The sequence below is a fragment of the Myxine glutinosa genome, chromosome 14, assembly GCF_964187855.1.
Source record: "Myxine glutinosa chromosome 14, kmMyxGlut1.1, whole genome shotgun sequence".
Lineage (NCBI taxonomy): Eukaryota > Metazoa > Chordata > Myxini > Myxiniformes > Myxinidae > Myxine > Myxine glutinosa.
The window spans coordinates 35,074,369-35,095,429 of record NC_136274.1 but is presented as its reverse complement, the minus strand read 5'-3'; the positions used below and the strand labels follow the sequence as shown (position 1 = coordinate 35,095,429).

General features: G+C 45.5%; 1 protein-coding gene across 2 annotated transcripts in view; it reads right to left on the bottom strand.

The window, feature by feature from the left end:
- Positions 1 to 1,970: 1,970 nt before the first annotated feature.
- The window catches only part of LOC137417262 (ribosomal protein S6 kinase beta-1), a gene marked incomplete at its 5' end in the record, with an annotated part of 59,911 nt that continues 40,820 nt past the window's right edge, over positions 1,971 to 21,061 (bottom strand). Inside the window, 5 exon segments of one of the 2 annotated variants that reach the window (XR_013621436.1) lie at positions 1,971 to 3,626; positions 8,238 to 8,416; positions 8,540 to 8,647; positions 20,067 to 20,144; positions 20,470 to 20,532. Coding sequence is in view for 1 of the 2 variants with exons in the window: in XM_078768471.1 (XP_078624597.1) it covers positions 3,509 to 3,626; positions 8,238 to 8,350; positions 8,540 to 8,647; positions 20,067 to 20,144; positions 20,470 to 20,532 (480 nt within the window). 2 annotated transcript variants of the gene reach the window in all.

Below are 21,061 nucleotides of genomic sequence, written 5' to 3'. Positions count from 1 at the left end.
CTAGCCATCAAACCCCGTGTGAGTCAGCCGTTGTCCCGTTTACCTGTCGTCTGTCCGGGGTTAATATAAGAGTGTGTCTAAGTGCCTGTCTTCCTGTGATATACCTCTAGCCCCTGTAATCTAACCTTTTCCGTACGAATATAATTGAGAATCGAAACATTGGTGTCTGTCATTATAATTCAGCCGTGTGTCTTCTTTTTCCTTATTGATCCAGCGTAGCGCGGCTCCGTCAACGTTCGAGTACAATCGGGTAATTTGTGCGGACACGACGGCCATTCCGCTCGGCCCACCTTAACATCAAAGTCGTGTCTGTAACAATATGTATAGAGATACCAATAAATAAAAGCTGACCTTCTTCTGTACTCTTACCTCATATTCATCTTTTGATCTCAAATTCACTGTTTCAATACTTATGGAGGGCACTGTAAATAATTTTTATTTAATTATTACTTTTTATATCCTTCTTTCTGGTTCTTTCTGGTTACCTCCGCCACCAAAGGTGGACGGAGGTTATGTTTTCACCCCTGTCTGTCCGTTTGTGAACAAAATATCTCAAAAAGTTGTGGACGGATTCGGACAAAATTTGGCAGAGATGTAGTGTATGTGACACCGACGAAATGAATTAAATTTTGGTGAAGATATGAATGTGGATTCGGATATGATAATTATTTAATTTTTTAAGTCATTCTTCACCATTGGGAGATAGGGCCAAAAACGATACATAGCAGGATATCTCAAAAAGTAATCGATGGATTTGGACGAAACTTGTTGGACCAGTTCTGTGTGTGACAAGGAGAATCGATTCAATTTTGGTGAAGATCCGGTTCTGTATCCAGCTAGTATAAATTTTAAAGTGATTCTTCACCATTGAGTGAGATGGCCAACCAGGTCTCTACATAGTGCGGTTTTTTTTTTTTTGTGTGTACAGAATCGAGGCTCGTGTAAGAGCTAACACATTGAACATGAAAACATGCACAGACAGACACATAAAACATGTAATGAAGGGAGCGGGAGAAAAGAGGGGGAGAGAGGGAGGCACACAAGCACAACAACAGAAGAGAACAGGGACGTTGGTTTATAGCTGGGCTGAGATTCTAACCCAGCCTAGACAGTTTATAGGTGAGTGCCAATATCTAGTCTAGGCCATCTAGGCCATAATGCCAGCCCCCACCATATGAAGTGGCTCATACTTTAAGTGTACAAACTCTTCAATCAAAATGAAATGTCAACAATCCAACCATCAATTAAAATACGTTATATTACTCTAGTTCGCATATACACAATCCGATGGATATTTTCACACAACTACCTTCAAACAATACACTATATAATACAAACAATACACACAACTACCCAAAACAATGTCCGATAGGATGGCACAGAGGAAGCACACTTACATTTCAACTCTCCAGCTTGAGTCAGATTCAATCCTGACTATAAACTATTGGATTAGTGCTCACACCACCAAGCCAGGGATCTGTCTACGAGCACCAATTGCTGGTGGAAGTTTCAGACAATTTTTTTTCAATCAAAGACGAGTTATCGCAGTATCCTGATTGAACAAGTTATAAATTCCTGCGCAAAAAAAATATGCTGTATCAGCAGTATAGGCATCCTGCAGTAAAGTCGAGTCATAATATGCCTCATCACAGACAATACTTTGAGGGTGGGAGCTCACATGAGCAGAGATGTAGTGCATCTTTTAGTAGGATGTAGTAGGATGAATTTTAGAGATGTAGTAGGATGAACTTCACATGCACCAGCTGGCGAGGCCTTACGTTTGACTGAAATCCTAATTCTGAGCAGCCCTGCGAATTGAACTCGCACACCATTTAGAACAAAGCAACAAAACCTTTGAAATAAGCCACCACACCAAAATGTTCTACATTGATGATGCAACCAGCATACCAAACTTGCTATTTAGTTCTGGTCCCATATGCATTCACTTAATGATACCTCAGACCAGTATGTACATCGTTACATTTTTATTAGATATCTGCGATTGCCACTCAAATGTTTGCATAGTTTGTGAAGCAAATACAATTCCATTGCTAAAGCACCACAAAAATAAATTAAAAAAATGTTAATTTTGAATATAATCATTCATTGCAGGATGGTGCCAGGGACTTTGCCCCCATAAAGTTGCACAACTACTACACAACACTGCAGGCTAGAGGCTACCTTTAAAAAGTACTTTTTACAGTGCTGTCGCACTTCCTGGTGAGATTCAACTGAGGTCCGTAGGTTTCCCATTCCGGAAAGCGCCACTGGGGAGAACAGAGGTCGCTAAAACATATTGCAAGGCAATTAAATGTCACGTGATTGAGTGACGAGACAAACACCAATTACATTCACAACGCGTTTTTCCATAGAAAAACAATGTAAACACAGTACGTAGTACCCAAAACATTGTCAAAATGCTCCTTTGAAGCCACACTACGAAGGCCGAAGGCGGTTGAATGATAATATTTGTCGCTCTTTAACCTTCTGTCGAAGAACGATCAACTTGATCATGCAATTTATATGGATAAAAATATCCATGTCATCCATGTAAATGCATCCAGGTATGTCATAAGACTCATAACATAATACATTATTTAGAATCTGCTATAGACAAGAGGGATCTGAATACTGCTCAAAACAAAAAAGTAAATAATATCGTTTTATGGTCCAGCTCAAGACCCTAAATGACACTATTTCACAAATTCATTTGAAATTCAACTGGAACGTCCACATTGTTGGAGGAAATGTGGAAATTCCTGCAATGTGAAACAGATGAAATCTCAAATCGAGATTAGGTTTTGGAAAGTGGGATTTTTTTGGCATCTGACCACCAGGGCCTGAAGGAACAAGAAAGTTTACGTGCAGATCGAGGGTGACAGGTGGCAGGACCCCAAAGAAATTTGAATGCGTCATGGTGTGGAACACAGACAGTGAGAAGTCCATCAGAGTTAGAATATGATGTGTGGGATGGGGAGGGGAGGACTTGTTCCGCAAACACTTTTAAAGGCTTTGCCGAATGGACGTATTTTAAGTACAAAGGTTGTCAAAACAGGGTAAAGGTGTGTGGTGATAGGCATGAAATCCTTTCAGCTCACATGTCATTGCAAGAGGAGTAAATAAGAAGATAAATAAACTAACGGACAAAGGTCAGACTGATATCAGTATCATTACAGCAAAATGTAGTCCGAAGTGGAACATTTTTTGGCATTTCTCCATGAGTCTGACAATTAAACATCAGACTGCATTCCCAGACACCCACAGCAGCACCCAAAGAACCAATACCAATAAAAATTATTTCACTTCCGAATCACGAAACTTGAAGGTGCAGAAATCCCAAATGAGAGGGTTTGGCAAAAAGGCAAACAAGTAAAAGGCACAATCTTATTAATGTCAAACTGTGAAAGAAAGAGAGAAGCTCTCGGTGGTGAAACAGCCATTTCTTCTCGGGCACCGAGTAGGAAATGTCTCGTCCCATTGTATGTATGACTGCGACGGCGAGCCTGACTCATCCGTTTGCTTTCTTGGACGATTTGATCGGTCGTGGGGCCGAGTACTTCCCAGGACCTCGACTTTCCGAGTCAACAATCCCAGAAAATGGTTCCAAAAGGTTGACGTTTCCTGGACTGGAAATACAGCACCGGGGAGAGGAAAAATTAAAGGTTTGATAAAAGGGCTGCAGGCATCACATGACAGGTGGATTGAATTGACAAAAGGGCACATTGCATGTGATTTTATGCATGTTTTATGACTCGAATAGTGAAAGCAGAAGACTCAGTTCAACTAATTCAATCTTTCCCCACTTTCTTAACTAATAATAACGAAGGAGTTCAAAAACCACAATACTCTACACAGTATTCAAGTGTAATACTTACATTTGAACAAAACAGTGATTTTAAATATCGTCAGCTTAGGAGACGGAGGCTCGAACGTAGCATCGATCAGCATCTAATTCATGCTGACACTGTCACATGATACGCCCTCTCCTGCTTATTAGATGTTTGTACCCTTTATGACATCCTTAAAAACAGTAAGTTTCCAGTTTGGAATTATTTCAATTTTCTTTGACTACCAGGTAGACAGAGAGTAGAATATTATCCCATTCCTCTCTGCGTATGTCCGATCGGGACAAATTCAGAACACAAGTACGGTAAAACGGCAAACTTGTCTTCCTGTTCCGATTCATGTCCAAAATATAACATGAGATTTAAATAACTTGTTCCTCGATCATAATCTGATAAGATGGACAGACGGGTGGACGGACATGAACCAATTATTTAACTCCACTTTTCGCTTCACGTGCATGGGGTAATAATAACAATAAATTAACACAGGTATCTGAAAAGAAGGAGTCGTGTATTCATGCCGATGAACAACTCAATGCAATCAAGCCTCCAAAGCCTTTCATTCACACCGAGATGGAGTATTGATCTCCCCTATGGGCTGGCTATATGCCTCACATCTTGATCAGCTTGACACCATGGAAAACAAGCGTTACGCCTCGGTCCCCCGTCGGGGAAGTGATGTGAGTTGACAAAGTGGAAGACGCAGAAAACATGCTATGATATGATATTTCGCTCACAAGGTTCAGACATACATGGAGGCGGCCATCTTGGATTTTGACGTGGCGACCCAATTTTCGATAGCGTTCTTCCTTATGCCTAGATACACCCACACACCAGATTAGAAGTTAGTAGTTCGTTTATTTTTCAAGATATTTCGCTCACAAGGTTCAGACATATATATGGTGGCGGCCATCTTGGATTTTGACGTGGCGACCGAATTTTCAATAGGGTTCTTCCGTATGCCTAGATACACCCACGCACCAGATTAGAAGTTGGTACTTCCCTTATTTTTCAAGATATTCAGCTCACAAGGTTCAGACATACATGGCGGCGGCCATCTTGGATTTTGACGTGGCGACCCAATTTTCAATAGGGTTCTTCCTTATGCCTAGATACACCCACACACCAGATTAGAAGTTGGTACTTCGCTTATTTTTCAAGATATTCCGCTCACAAGGTTCAGACATACATGGCATCAGACATACATGGCGGCGGCCATCTTGGATTTTGACGTGGGTTGCACACACACACCAAATTCGAATGCGGTCCTTCGCTTACGCACGCACGCACGCCCGCACGCACGGACACACGGACGGAGGGGAAAACCATAGTCCCCCTTTCGCTCCGCGGTGCGACGGGGGACAACAAGGCCTTCAATATTATGAGAATATCCCATGATGAAGCCGAGTCTATGGGCCTAACACTTCGCCATCATAGACAGGTCAGTTGTCTTTCTCTCTTCCACCACCCTCTTTCTAGTCTTGCACCCTCTGCTCTTTCTGTGTTGTGTCCCCCTCACCCCAGGTTTCTGCAGAGCTTACACAGTCCACCATCAACCCTCTTCTGGTGAAATTCCCTAAATCCAGGAACACTGCTCACCTCACGTTCCTCTTTTTCTCACCTGTGGAACCAACTTCATATTCTTTCCAATGTCATTCTTTCTTTGAGGTCTACGAGACAGCTGTTTACCACCATCTCAGATCGTTCCCAATCCAAATATTCTACCCTCATTAACACCCCCTTCTCCACACCCCAATCCATAATCCTTCCAAACTTCCAGTTGTCTCACCTTGGAGTTTCCTCTGCATCCATCTTGTCCACTCTCTGCGTCCTCTCCACCATATACGACCCCCGTTAGGCTCCCCCACCCATTGGTTGTCCAAGTCTCCCTCGATCGAAGCCTTCAATTCTGCTGTTAGTGTTTCCCCTCTCTCTCGACTGTTCCTTTTACGTCCTGTTACGTTCTGACCAACTCAGTGTACTAGCCAGTATCCTCCACTATGTATCTTACTATAATTCACAAAATGTTTGTCTGTCCGTCCGTCCGCCCGTTCCCAGGTACCGCAAAAACGGCTGAACCGATCGCAACAACATTTTGGGTGGGTAATCCTGGGACCCCCTGGAGTAAAATAGGCTATATTGTTTTCACAATTTTCCAATTTTTCTAAACACGATAGACTAATATTTACCGATATGAACAGTGATGTGGCTTTTATTGAAATTCTACAAATACTGTTTAGATTTTGATGATTTGCATGTGATAGGATTTAACGGATGTTTATTTAAGTCGTTTAAAATTAAAAAAGCCTTCAATTTCTAATATTTTGCCTTTTCATTTGGGCCTCCCAATTGAAGCCCCACCCGTAGGACTAGTACAAAAAAGTACAAAGAAAGAATTTTTTTTTCTTTTTTTTCTTTAAAAAAAAAACATTTTTGCGAGTACAAAAAAAGAAAGAAAATAATTACAAAGTTATTCTTATCCTCAAACAAAAACCAAGACAATACCATGAAAAGGTATTGTTGCATTTGAGGGGGTCCGCTAATACGAACCACTCTGCACCAGGGGTACAACTCCCACGAGTGCTTAAAATGATGTTAATGTTGCTGCGTTCATTGAATTGGTCAATACGAAACCCAAGGATCATTCAATAAAAGCCAAACGTCGCCTGTGAAACAGCACGAGAGGCAAAAGTTTGGAAGATGTTCCTCATAATTAAAAAAGGTATATTACTCGAAGAATACCAGTGATAAGGGCAGACAAGACACTATAAATAAGACAGTATATTACTAGAAGAATACCAGGGATAAGGGTAGACAAGACACTATAAATAAGACAGAATGAACCAAGCATCAATGAACCAAGTAGGCACAAATAAAGATGATGGGACACGCAATCTTATATACAGGAGAAATAAGTAAATCCTAACCACAGCTAATGGAGCCAAAATAACGGACTCGCACAAACAAAGGGCAACAGAAGAGGCGAGGACTTGTGCCAGCACGAGCTGGTTGTGGCTGCAGTGCGGCTCGGGACGCGAAGGTGAAGCGATGGTGATGCAGGGCAATGTTCTCCCGACTCTCCTCACAGCCCTTTATTGGCAACGGAAGCAGACAGAGGAGAGAGAGCGAGAGAGAGAGAGAGCGAGAGAGAGCGAGAGAGAGCGGGAGAGAGCGGGAGAGAGCGGGAGAGAGCGGGAGAGAGAGCGAGAGAGCGAGAGAGAGAGAGAGAGAGAGAGGGAGAGAGAGCGAGAGAGAGCGAGAGAGAGAGTGAGAGAACAAGAGAGAGCGAGCGAGAGCAAGAGAGAGAGCGAGCGAGTGAGAGAGAGAGAGAGAGAGAGAGAGAGAGAGAGCAGGAGAGAGCAGGAGAGAGCAGGAGAGAGAGAGAGAGAGAGAGGGAGGGAGAGATGTTGCCTCTCTTTGGTACGTGGTTGCATTCCCGTACCAAAATGCCAAATTAATCCCGTTTTATCAAATTTATCGAGGTTCGAGAATTTTTTTAAAATTTGTTTACTTTGCTGGGGATCCCGGGATTATCCCAAAAAAAATCCCGTACTCAGAGGGTTAAAGCGCGAAGCGCTTTCTGTGTGCCTTGCCGGGTGCCACAATTTCTCACATGGCCTCGCCTATACAGAAGGTCAGACATAATACAACCGTATTCTGTACCACTGGCGGATCCAGGAGGGGGGATGCAGGGGGTGCGCACCCCCCCCCCTTCGGATTTTCGATGTTAAATTATAAGCTATGAATATCCTGGAACTCGTGTCCAGATTATTTTGAATAAAGAACGTTCCAGGCAGCTTACCAACACTGAGAGGTTTTAAATTAAAATATTTTGCTAATCTGCTGAACTGTTGGACCAGGGAAGAATGCAAGGAACTGCAGAAACTTCCAAGAACGCACGAAATGCTATTTCTGACAATCATTTTAAAAAATTTATTCCTGGGGGAGATCCCCCAGATCCCCTTCACTCCCCCCCCCCTCCCTCGGCGCTATGGTTTGGTACACCCTCAGTCTTGAAATCCCTGGATCCACCCCCGTGTACGGTCCAAATATTACGATCACCACCTTTTTGGTGCACATATTACATACGATTTAATTCTGACAAATAGCTTGATACAAGAGTAAATCTAACCTCTGCGAGCACACGGCCCAAGATATTCTTAACACAATAGATCTATGGATTCCCCACCCCCTTCCACCTAACAGTATTTTGTTTATTAATTTTCAGTTTCACATGCAAGAAACAAAATTGAGATCCTCCAATGCTCAGGCTGAAGACAGCCCATCCGTTTTCCACACAACAGCAATTCATTAATTACATAAATTCGTATTGGGATTGATATATGCTAAAATATAATGCACGCACTTTACAGCCGGATCACAATGGCTCACCTGATTGGAGTGTTAGGGGTGCTGCTGAGCCTCCGAGGAGAGCGGAACTTGGGCTGGAATGAGAATGGCTCGCGGAGGCTGTCAAGTACCGAGGGAGCCACGTACGTGAAACCCTACGTGTTGCGGGTCATCACAGTTGGAATTTTTGCATCACATATTCTGGATCAATGCAGGTATAACTGCGCCATGACAAAAAAATGAAAATCACCCCCAGACAAAGCACCGCTCCTAGGTATGCAAGTAATGAAGAGTTGGGCACACCGGTCTGCAACACAGATCAGGAAGACAAAAATATATCATACCAAGAAAGCTTCATTGGCACTGGTGCTGATGGCTGCACCTTCTGGGCTGTCCACTGGTGTCAGCTTGGTGAACTTGGAGTCAAACTGGCTGGCGTCATCTTCTGACTGCTACAATATCCAACATTGTAAAATGAGAAAAATACACGAGTGATACAAACACAGAAATCACAAACAACAGATAATTATAACACAGAGATCATCACAGAGAATGCAAAGGAAAAGCAAATAAGTTAATCAATATATATATATTTTTTGTATACAGGATCGAGGCTCGTGAAAGAGCGAACATTAATCACACAGAAAGATAAACCGACACATAAAACATATAACATGGGGAGAGGTAGACAAGATGGGAAGAGAGGGGGAAGGACACAAACACAACATTTGAGAGCAGGGACATCGAGAGATCTGTGGGAGGGAGAGGGCTTTGGGGGGAAGAGGCATAGGAAGGGGGGGGGGGGGTGGGAGAGGTATAAAACATATGGACACTGCCAGGACTTCCAGGAAAGAAGTTGGAATTTCAAACAAAGTGGATCTGGGGTGAATTAGCAGGGATAGAAAAAATCCGGGTTTTGGATGGGGGAAGATAAGAGATGGTGGTGAACAGCTGTTTTAAAGACCTGGAGGGAGGAGTGGGATTGAAGGGAGTGTGGGAGTTTGTTCCAGAGGCGGGAGAAAAGAGGAATGAAAGAGTGAAGGTGAGCAGAGAGCCCAGATTTCGGCAGTTTAACCATCAGAGGGTTGCTGGCAGATCTTGTGTTGATCTGTACGAATATTTGGGGGACAAAGCACAGAGAGAGCTGGGGGAGCAAGGCCCGGAGAGGAGTCGGTAGAAGACAGAGAGACCACCTACCTGCCTGCGGTGAGTGAGTGAAAGGCCCTCGGAGATAGCTTCATCGCGGGAGATTCCAATAATTCTGAAAGCTTTGGTTTCAACAGCATGAAGCCGAGCTAGGTGTGAGGCAGAAGCACCGGCCCATAAGGGAGAACAGTATTCCATTGAGCTGTGGATGAAAGCCTTGTATGTGGTGAGGAGCTCAGGTGTGCCAAGGAAGGACTTCGCACGACGGAGGATGCCCAGTCGGCGACTGACTTTGGAGGCCAGCTTGGAAATGTGGTTTTCCCAAGAAAGATCATGGCAGATAGTGAGACCCAAAAGCTTGAGCGACAGAACTTCTTGGAGAGGATTGTTGAGAAAGTAGATGGGAGGGTTGTCCAGTCGGTCTTTTCGGAGAGACATAGTAAGAGTGTGAGATTTGTCAGGATTGAAAGACATGTTCCACTTGTTTGACCAGTCTGTGATTTTGTCCAGGTCTTCAGAGAGTGAGGAGGCTGCAGACTGCCGATCTGAGGGAAGAGGAATGGAGCGGCAGAGAGTGGAGTCATCAGCAAAGAGATAGAGAGGATTTTCCAGAGAGTTTGAGAGATCATTGATAAAGACCAGAAAAAGCACAGGGCCCAGAACACTGCCTTGGGGAACTCCAGCCTGAAGAGGAAGGGGAGATGAGAGAAATCCATTCAGGGCCACACGTTGACTACGACCAGAGAGGAAGTCCGCAAGCCATGCGTGGAGATTTCCATGGATACCATAGGAGGAGAGTTTGGTGAGCAGAGCTGGGTGCCAGACAGTATTGAAGGCACGTGATATGTCAAGGGAGACAGCTCTGATTTCCTGTTTGGCATTGAGGACCTCCATCCATTGTTGAGACAGCAGAAGCAGCATGTCCAGAGTAGAATGACCTGGGCTGAATCCAAATTGATGATCGGAGATCAAGCCATTGGAGAAGAGGAAGGATTTGATTTTTTTTTTTTATATATATATTTTTTTTGTATACAAGATCGAGGCTCGTGAAAGAGCGAACATTAATCACACAGAAAGACAAACAGACACACAAAACAAATAACATCGGGAGCGGTAGACAAGATGGGGAGAGAGGGGGAAGGACACAAACACAACATTTGAGAGCAGGGACCGAGAGACATGGAGACATCGAGAGAACTGTGGGAGGGAGAGGGCTTTGGGGGGAAGGCATGGGAAGGTGGGGGGGGGGGGGGGGGTGGGAGAGGTATAAAACATATGGACACTGCCAAGACTTCCAGGAAAGAAGTTGGAATTTCAAACAAGGTGGATCTGGGGTGAATTAGTGGGGGTAGAAAAGATCAAGGTTTTGGATGGGGGAAGATAAGAGATGGTGGTGAACAGCTGTTTTGAAGACCTGGAGGGAGGAGTGTGATTGAAGTGAGTGTGGGAGTTTGTTCCAGAGGCGGGAGAAAAGAGGAATGAAAGAGTGAAGGTGAGCAGAGAGCCGAGATTTCGGCAGTTTAACCATCAGAGGGTGGCTGGCAGATCTTGTGCGACCTGTAGGAATATTTGGGGGACAGAGCACAGAGAGAGCTGGGGGAGCGAGGCCGGAGAGGAGTCGGTAGAAGACAGAAAGACCACCTACCTGCCTGCGGTGAGTGAGTGAAAGGCCCTCAGAGATAGCTTCATCGCGGGAGATTCCAATGATTCTGAAAGCTTTGGATTCAACAGCGTGAAGCCGAGCCAGGTGTGAGGCAGGATCACCAGCCCATAGGGGAGAACAGTATTCCATTGAGCTGCGGATGAAAGCCTTGTATGTGGTGAGGAGCTCAGGTGTGCCTAGGAAGGACTTCGCACGACGGAGGATGCCCAGTCGGCGACTGGCTTTGGAGGCCAGCTTGGAAATGTGGTTTTCCCAAGAAAGATCATGGCAGATGGTGAGACCCAAAAGCTTGAGCGACAGAACTTCTTGGAGAGGATTGTTGAGAAAGTAGATGGGAGGGTTGTCCAGTCGATCTTTTCGGAGAGACATAGTAAGAGTGTGAGATTTGTCAGGATTGAAAGACATGTTCCACATGTTTGACCAGTCTGTGATTTTGTCCAGGTCTTCAGAGAGTGAGGAGGCTGCAGACTGCCGATCTGAGGGAAGAGGAATGGAGCGGCAGAGAGTGGAGTCATCAGCAAAGAGATACAGAGGATTTTCCAGAGAGTCGGAGAGATCATTGATAAAGACCAGAAAAAGCACAGGGCCCAGCACACTGCCTTGGGGAACTCCAGCCTGGACGGGAAGGGGAGATGAGAGAAATCCATTCAGGGCCACACATTGACTACGACCAGAGAGGAAGTCCGCAAGCCATGCATGGAGATTTCCATGGATACCATAGGAAGGGAGTTTGGTGAGCAGAGCTGGGTGCCAGACCGTATCGAAGGCACGTGATATGTCAAGGGAGACAGCTCTGATTTCCTGTTTGGCATTGAGGACCTCCATCCATTGTTGAGACAGCAGAAGCAGCATGTCCAGAGTAGAGTGACCTGGTCTGAAACCAAATTGATGATCAGAGATCAAGCCATTGGAGAAGAGGAAAGATTTCATATCTGAAGCAATGATGGATTCCATGACTTTGCTGATAATTGGGAGCAGGCTGATTGGTCTGTAGTTGCAAGGATCTGTTTTTGCACCTTTTTTGTGTAAAGCGGTAATGTTTGCTGATTTCCAGGATGCTGGCAGATGACCTTGAGCAAAAGATAGGGTGAGAAGAACAGAGAGAGGGTGAGATAGAGCGGCAGAGCAGGATTTTAGGACCCGTGGGCTGATGCCATCTGGTCCAGTTGCAGAATCAGAGTCGAGGTTTGACAAAAACTCCTCCACCTTGTCAGGAGAGAAGGTCATAGAGTCCAGGAGCAGTTTGGTTCGACTGGGAAAGGTGGGAACAGAGAGAGATGGGTTTGGGACTAAGGATTTTGAGGCAAACACAGAGTTGAGGCATTCGGCTTTGTCACGTGCGATGTCAACTGTGTGGCCATTTGAGGTAAGGGAGGGGATGGAGGGGGAACAAACACCAGAAACGGATTTGACCAGACGCCACCAGGATTTGGAGGGAGGATACAGGTTTGAGAGTTCATTCTTGAGTGAGGAGAGATAGTGCTTCCTGGCACTCCTGAGGGTAGACACACACTTGTTCCGAGCTTGGTGGAGGGAACTGAGATTTCCTTCAGTTGGATTAGCCTTCCAAGAGGCAAAGGCAAGTTGTTTCAGGGCAACTGCCTCACCACAAGATTCAGTGTACCATGGACGGGAGGAAGGGTAAGACAACTGAAGGCGAGATGGGATAAATCTGTGCATGAGAGAGATCAGTTTGCTTTGGAAGAATTCCCAGGAAGAATTGATGTCAAAGGCAGTGGAGATGGGAGACCAATCCAGACGATTGATGGCTGCTTGAAGACCGTCCCAGTCGGCCTGAGTGAAATGCCAGACTCGTCGACGCTGAGGAGGCTCTCTGAGAATGGCCAGAGAGATGTCCACTTTGACAAGCACATGATCAGAAGAACCGATTGGAGCAGAAGAAGAGCAGCAGACATTAGCAGGGAAGTTAGTCATAACCAAGTCTAGAAGAGAAGATACTCCATTGGCTGAGATCCGGGTCGGGAAATTGACAGATTGTGTCAATCCCAGTGAGTCACAGAAGTCATTTGCTGAGGTGCCATGACTGGTGAGAGAGGAACCCACACCCAACCAGGTGGCATGATGACAATTGAAGTCACCACATATGAGGAAGAGAGAGTTGGGATGAGTGGATAGAAGTTGGTCCATGTTGTCAGACAGTGAAATGTAGATGGAGTCATCACTGTTTGGGGGACGGTACAGAACACATATGAACAAAAGGTGGGAGCGGAGAGGAAGCCGTAGCCAGAGGTACTCCTGGGGGTGAGGAGGAGAGAGGGCAGTGCAAGGAGAGTGAGGAAGAGAGTTTTTGATAAAGATAGCCACCCCACCACCAGGCCGAGGCTCAGGTCTATCATACCGGAGGAGGGTGTAACCAGGAAGAGATATTAAGGAATCAGAGACATCTTGAAGGAGGAAAGTCTCTGTTAAGCAGATCAAGTCTGGATTGTCAGAAGCAACCTGTATGGAGAGATCAGTCAGGTTTGAGCGAAGGCCCCGGATGTTTGAGGTCCATACCGTTAATGAAGAGAGAGGGGGAGCATCGGGTACAGGACAGAGGAGGGGAGGAGTAGGGTAAGATGAAGGATGAGAGGGGGAGGTAGGGAGAGCAGTTGTTAGTGTGTCAGCGATTGCAGAAGAGTTCCAAGAAAGGGAAGGATGAGGAGGATGAAAGGTTTGAAGGTGAAGGGATGAGGCACAGTGAGGGGTTGTTTGAGGGGGGGCAGAGGAAAGAAGAAGGTTGGGGGGGGTGGAGGTATGAGATAGAAGGGAGACGAAGTGGGGAGGAGGCAGCTTTGAGGAGGAGGGGAGAGGAGGGAGAATTGGAGAGGAATGGTATGGGGGGAGATTTGAATGGGAGGGGTTGGGGGGGAGTTTTGAAGGGGAGGAGTGAGGGGGGAGTTTAGGAGGGGAAGGGCAAGGGGGGAGTTCAGGAGTGGAAGGGCAAGGGGGGAGTTCAGGAGTGGAGGGGTAGGGGGGGAGTTTAAGAGTGGCGGGGCAAGGGGGGAGTTTAGGAGTGTAGGTGCAAGGGGAGGGATTTGGATGGGAGGGGCAAGAGGGGAGTTTAGAAAGTGGATGATTAATGAAAGACGAACATTGAAAACAAATTGGGTTTGTTGTGATTTTCAAGTTAGCAATCCGGTTCAGAACGATGGAGGAGGGATGGAATGAATGTGAATTTAGACCATGTAGTGAGGGAGACGTATAAGATATTGAATTTCTTTTTTTTGAGGTGGAATGAGTTGGAGAGGAAATTGAGAAAAGCCTTTTAAATAGGAAGAAAAACAGCATGTTGTAAAATACCACTGAGTAAAACACTGAAGGGGAAAGGTTATACATATTTAAATAATATTTAAACAGAACCGTGAACAATCTTATGTGCACAAAAATACCAACGGGGGGAGAGCCGAGAGGGACCACCACGAGTCACGTGAAGGGCAAACGGTGGATGGCAAGGAGTTAATGGGGGCGGGGCGAACAGCACACCTGGACAGAAAATACAGGATGAGCCAACAGTACACGTGGAGAAAGGAAAATAAATGTTTTTTTTTTTTTTTTTGTTTGTTTGGTTTTTGGGGGTGGGGGGGGGAGGTGGGGATTTAGAACGTTAGACAGAGTATTATGTTCGGGGTAGAAGGGAAAAAAACTAAGAGCCAACAAAACACGATTAAGATAACAAACACCGACGGGGGTACAACTACAAGGCCGCACACGAGGAGCAGAACACGATTAAATAATTACAAGTTACAGGAAATTCAAACCAAAAGTAACTATAATCAAAACAATAACGCATGGACGATAAAATAACGAGTTGAAATTTGACAATCTATCTGGGGAAATGGGGGAGAAACACGTGGTCGAAGAACGAACGAACGAACGAACGAACGAATAAGAATGAATCAACGAATGAGAACAGAGAAGGAAATGTTTTTTTTTTGGATTTTTTTGAGTTGTGATTTACACAAGGAAGAGGGCTATGGGGTGAAAAGATTGGGAAAACAGAGAACGAAAGTTATTGGATCACAAAAACACGGACCGCTGAGAGAAAAACAAAGCCTCAAGGTTGTACAGTGTTCACTGTACAACTACAAGGCCTCAAAACACGACCCGAATTAACACGATTATCAATACAGGTATGAAAGATTTGCACCGAAAATCTTCGTCGGGAGACAATATATACACCATAAAATAAATAGTTATAACGAAAATACAAATGGGAACAATTACTTAACTTCGATTTCGATGGATAGCATGGAGATGGATAGCATGGAGAGCATCATATCCGAAGCAATGATGGATTCCATGACTTTGCTGATAATTGGGAGCAGGCTGATTGGTCTGTAGTTGCAAGGATCTGTTTTTGCACCTTTTTGTGTAAAGCGATGATGTTTGCTGATTTCCAGGATGTTGGCAGATGACCTTGAGCAAAAGAGAGGGTGAAAAGAACAGAGAGAGGGTGAGATAGAGCGGCAGAGCAGGATTTTAGGACCCGTGGGCTGATGCCGTCTTGTCCAGTTGCAGAATCAGAGTCGAGGTTTGACAAAAACTTCTCCACCTTGTCAGGAGAGAAGGACACAGAGTCCAGGAGCAGTTGGGTTCGACTGGGAAAGGTGGGAACAGAGAGAGATGGGTTTGGGACACAAGATTTTGAGGCAAACACAGAGTTGAGTCATTCGGCTTTGTCACGTGCGGTGTCAACTGTGTAGCCATTTGAGGTAAGGGAGGGGATGGAGGGGGAACAAACACCAGAAACGGATTTGACCAGATGCCACCAGGATTTGGAGGAAGGAGACAGGTTTGAGAGTTCATTCTTGAGTGTGGAGAGATTGTGCTTCCTGGCACTCCTGAGGGTAGACACACACTTGTACCGAGCTTGGTGGAAGGAACTGAGATTGCCTTCAGTTGGATTTGCCTTCCAAGAGGCAAAGGCAAGTTGTTTCAGGGCAACTGCCTCACCACAAGATTCAGTGTACCATGGACGGGAGGAAGGGTAAGACAACTGAAGACGAGATGGGATAAATCTGTGCATGAGAGAGAGAGAGCAGTTTACTTTGGAAGAATTCCCAGGAAGAATTGATGTCAGAGGCAGTGGAGATGGGAGACCAGTCCAGATGATTGATGGCTGCTTGAAGACCGTGCCAGTCGGCCTGAGTGAAATGCCAGACTCGGCGACGCTGAGGAGGCTCTCTGAGAATGGCCAGAGAGATGTCCACTTTAACAAGCACATGATCAGAAGAACCGATTGGAGCAGAAGAAGAGCAGCAGACATTTTCAGGGAAGTTTGTCATAACCAAGTCTAGAAGAGAAGATACTCCATTGGCTGAGATCCGGGTCGGGAAATTGACAGATTGTGTCAATCCCAGTAAGTCACAGAAGTCCTTGGCTGAGGTGCCATGACTGGTGAGAGAGGAACACACACCCAGCCAGCTGGCATGATGACAGTTGAAGTCGCCACATATGAGGAAGAGAGAGTTGGGATGAGTGGATAGAAGTTGGTCCATGTTGTCAGACAGTGAAATGTAAATGGAGTCATCACTGTTTGGAGGACGGTACAGAACACATATGAACAAAAGGAGGGAGCGGAGAGGACGCCGTAGCCAGAGGTACTCCTGGGGGTGAGGTGGAGAGAGGGCAGTGCAAGGAGAGTGAGGAAGAGAGTTTTTGATAAGGATAGCAACCCCACCACCAGGACGAGGCTCAGGTCTATCATACCGGAGGAGGGAGTAACCAGGAAGAGATATTAAGGAATCAGAGACATCTTGAAGGAGGAAAGTTTCTGTTAAGCAGATCAAGTCTGGATTGTCAGAAGCAACCTGTATGGAGAGATCAGTCAGGTTTGAGCGAAGGCCCCGGATGTTTGAGGTCCATACCGTTAATGAAGAGAGAGGGGAGCATCGGGTACAGGACAGGGGAGGGGAGGGGTAGGGTAAGATGAAGGATGAGAGGGGGAGGTAGGGAGAGCAGTTGATGGTGTGTCAGAGATTACAGAAGAGTTACAAGAAAGGGAAGGATGAGGAGGACGAAAGGTTTGATGGTGATGGGATGAGGCACAGTGAGGGGTTGTTTGAGGGGGGCAGAGGAAAGTAGAAGGTTGGGGGAGGTGGAGGTATGAGATAGAAGGGAGTCGAAGTGGGGAGGAGGCAGCTTGGAGGAGGAGGGGGGAGGAGGGAGAATTGGAGAGGAATGGTATGGGGGGGAGATTTGAATGGGAGGGGTTGGGGGGGAGTTTTGAAGGGGAGGAGTGAGGGGGGAGTTTAGGAGGGGAGGGGCAAGGGGGGAGTTTAGAAGTGGAGGGGCAAGGGGGGAGTTTATGAGTGTAGGGGCAAGGGGGGGGATTTGGAGGGGAGGGGCAAGAGGGGAGTTTAGAAAGTGGATGATTAATGAAAGACGAACATTGATAACAAATTGGGTTTATTGTGATTTTCAAGTTAGCGATCCGATTAAGAACGATGGAGGAGGGATGAAATGAATGTGAATTTAGAACATGTGGTGAGGGAGACGTATAAGAGATTGAATTATTTTTTTTTGAAGTGGAGTGGGTTGGAGAGGAAATTGAAAAAAGCCTTTTAAATAGGAAGAAAAACAGTATTGTTGCGGATATGGGATTTACATCCATCCATATCCGCTTGTAAATATTCCCCTATTTCCTCATCCTTCCCAACTATCCCCAATCCCCCATTCCCTAGTCCCATTTTCTGTAAACAACACTCTGTAGACCCGACCTTCCCCTATTTCCCCCATTAAATGTCGCATCCAGGTCCACCGCATCTCACGTAGACAACTATAGGACATCTTGCTAGTTATTCTTAGTCTATGTCAGTTAAGGACTCGTTTCCATTAATTCTGACTCTTCGTTGCACCAGAATGTGATTGTATGGCACTGTTAGAAAGTTTAGGACCTCCCAATACCTCCCCGCAGCTCTTCCTCATGGTACAACAACAACAACAACAACAGCGGCGGCGGCGCGGGGAGTGTGCGTCCTCACTCCGGCTTGGTTAGCCGCCATTGAACATGTGCTCCGACGGGGTTACCACGCAGGGGCTCGCTGTCAGCTCCTCGTCAAGGGCGGAGCCCGGTAACCCCCCGCACCCAATAGAAGCGGCGGACCGATTCCATCTGGGGTGGAGCCAACGAGCCGAGGGCGTGTCACTCCCCGCTGAGCATGCGCAGGGAAGAGGGAGGTGACGTCAGATGCGCCCTCAGCTTGGAGAGAGAAGACGCCACCTCCGAGCGCTGAAATACCTCCCCACATCTCTGGACCGGACCGTGTTGATTCTGCCCCTGAGCCAAGGTGCACCTTGTGCTATCGACTGCCTGTCCTTCCCTGCCATCAATCCCTGTGTAAGTCAGTCTTGTCCCGTTTGTCTGTGGTCTGTCGGGGATAAGATAAGACTGTGTCTAAGTGCCCATCTTTTCTGTGCTTTACCTCTTGCCGTGTAATCTACCCTTTTCTGCATCACCAATTATATCCTCCTCCGGAGGTCTTGAGAACTGTACCCCCTTGTGTCGTTTCATTAATCCCAGCCGTTGTGTCCTTTCCATCATTGATTTAGCGTAGCGCGATTCGGCCAACGTTCGAGTGGAATCGGGTGAGTTGGGCGGGATCGGGTTCTAATCGGGGAGTAACTGTTCGGACACGGTAATACCAAACCGCTCGGTAAACTAACATCTAAAACCGCGTCTGTAACAGTATGTTGTAATATACCACTGAATAAAACACTGCAGGGGAAAGTTTAAACATATTTAAATAATATTTAAACAGAACCGTGAAGAACAATGTTATATTCACAAAATATCAACTGGGAGAGGGCCGAGAGGGACAACCACGAGTCACGTGAACAGGGCAAAAGGTGGATGGCAAGGAGATAATGGGGGCGGGGCAAACAGCACACGTGGACAGAAATACACGATGAGACCTAAGCACACGTGGAGAAAGGAAAATAAATGTTTTTGGTTTTTTTTTTTTGGTTTTTTTGGGGGGTGGGGGGGGGGGGTGGGGATTTAAAACGTTAGACAAAGAGTATTATGTTCGGGGTAGAAGGGAAAAATCTAAGAACCAAGCAAAACACGAAGTAGGGAACTTAAGTTAACAACCACCGACGGGGGTAGCCTCAGGGTACAAGGCCGCACACGCGGAGCAAACAGAACACGATTAATTAATTACGAGTTACAGGAAATTCAAACCAAAAGTAACTATAAACAAACAATAACGCATAGACGATAAAATAACGAGTTGAAATTTGACAAACACACGAATGGAAAAATAACTTCACTTTGGATGCCCGGAGAGAACCAAGCCTCAAGGTAGGAAGCTTCAACAACTAGGCCGCGCGGCACGAAATACTCGACTATTTTATACAGGTGTGAAAGATTAACATCGAGAATCTTCTGAGGGAGACACTATAGGTATACACACATAAGATAAATAGAGTTTCGACAAAAATACAATTGTGAACAATTACTTAACTTCCAGCGTGCGTGAAGATCGTGGAACAACTTCGAAAAACCGTGACCGCCCCGACAAGATCTCACGAGATCTCCAAATGCACTAGTATTTGATACTTTTGTCCTTTGCTTTACACAGATTATTCGACCTTGTTACATGTTGTCTCAGTGTATCGATTGAGAAGTCAGAATATCGTTCAAAATTACTCTATATTAGTCTTGCTCTGCAAGTGAGCGAACCAGTATTGAAGCATGTGAGTTAATTGTATATTTAATGGGAAGGATGCACGGGGTTTGTGAAAGTCAGAATAATGACGACATGAGCCTGGGGTTGGTTTAACGGTTAACTTGTCTGGCCTGAGATTTTAGGGTCCAAAGTTTGAGCCCGGGTCAAGTCCGTGAATTAACACCAGGAGGGTTGACTCAGCCTGTCATCCCCTTCTGAGGTCGGCAAAATGAGTACCAGATGACTGGTTATAGAGAAGCACTGCATCAGCGGCAGCCATGCCCCCAGAAAATGATGCAACCAGCAGCCACAGACTGCACACGAACCAGCATGATGCCATGGACGTGATGCAAGAGTGGGTGCAAGGATAAAAAACACAAAACAACTTACCAGGCAGGGCCTGAAGGGAGGCTGAAGTTTTCTTTCCTGCAATTCGAACCAGCAAATGTGCTTGAAAAAGGGATGTGCCTGAAACAAATAAACAAGTTGACATGCCTGTAGATTACCATGTCGGTAACTGTCCAATAAACGGACAGGAAAGTCTCCACGTGGCAATCAATTTATTATTAGGACAAAAGTAGATGCAATTGTAAAATTAGTGAAAAAGTTCACATAACTTACAAGACAAGATAAACCATTCTCCCAATTAATCAGTTTCATTTCTGGTTATAAGTTCAATCCACCTCCTTTCCAAGCTGCATCCAACATGAAAATCACACTCTCATTGCATTATATTTTCAAATCATGGCCCAAGAGGTGGAGCAGGTTCCCAAAATTTAAGGAAGTCACTCACTTGCACATCCTGCGCATCATTTGTTCCTCCTCCAAGCCGCCTTGCTGGATTCCTCTTCAAGAGCTGCAGGAACGGATGACTTGATCACTGGCTTTGCACTTACGGTGTTTTCCCAATAGGAGACTTGCGTCAAAAGTTCAAGGAACAACCTCTTCCATCAGCTTAGATTTTGTGTAGAAAATAAAGCCCTTCTATATTGTCTCCCCGAACTGTTGCCTGTTACCAGCTCCTCCTACCACAACATTGGACTTTCTCACCCTTGGTCTTTAATCATACTTGCCTACATCTTCCACTCCATATATATATGTATATATGTATATATATATATATATATATATATATATATATATATATATATATATATAGATATATATATATATATATATATATATATATTGTTGCGAATATGGAATTTGGCCTCCATATCCGCTTGTAAATATTCCCCTATTTTCTCCAATACTCCCCAACTTTCCCCGATCCCCCATTCCCTAGTCCCATTGCATGTAAATAACAATCAGTAGAGCCGACCTTCCCCTTATTCCCCCATTAAATGTCGTGCCCAGGTCCACCGCACCACACGTAGACAACTTTC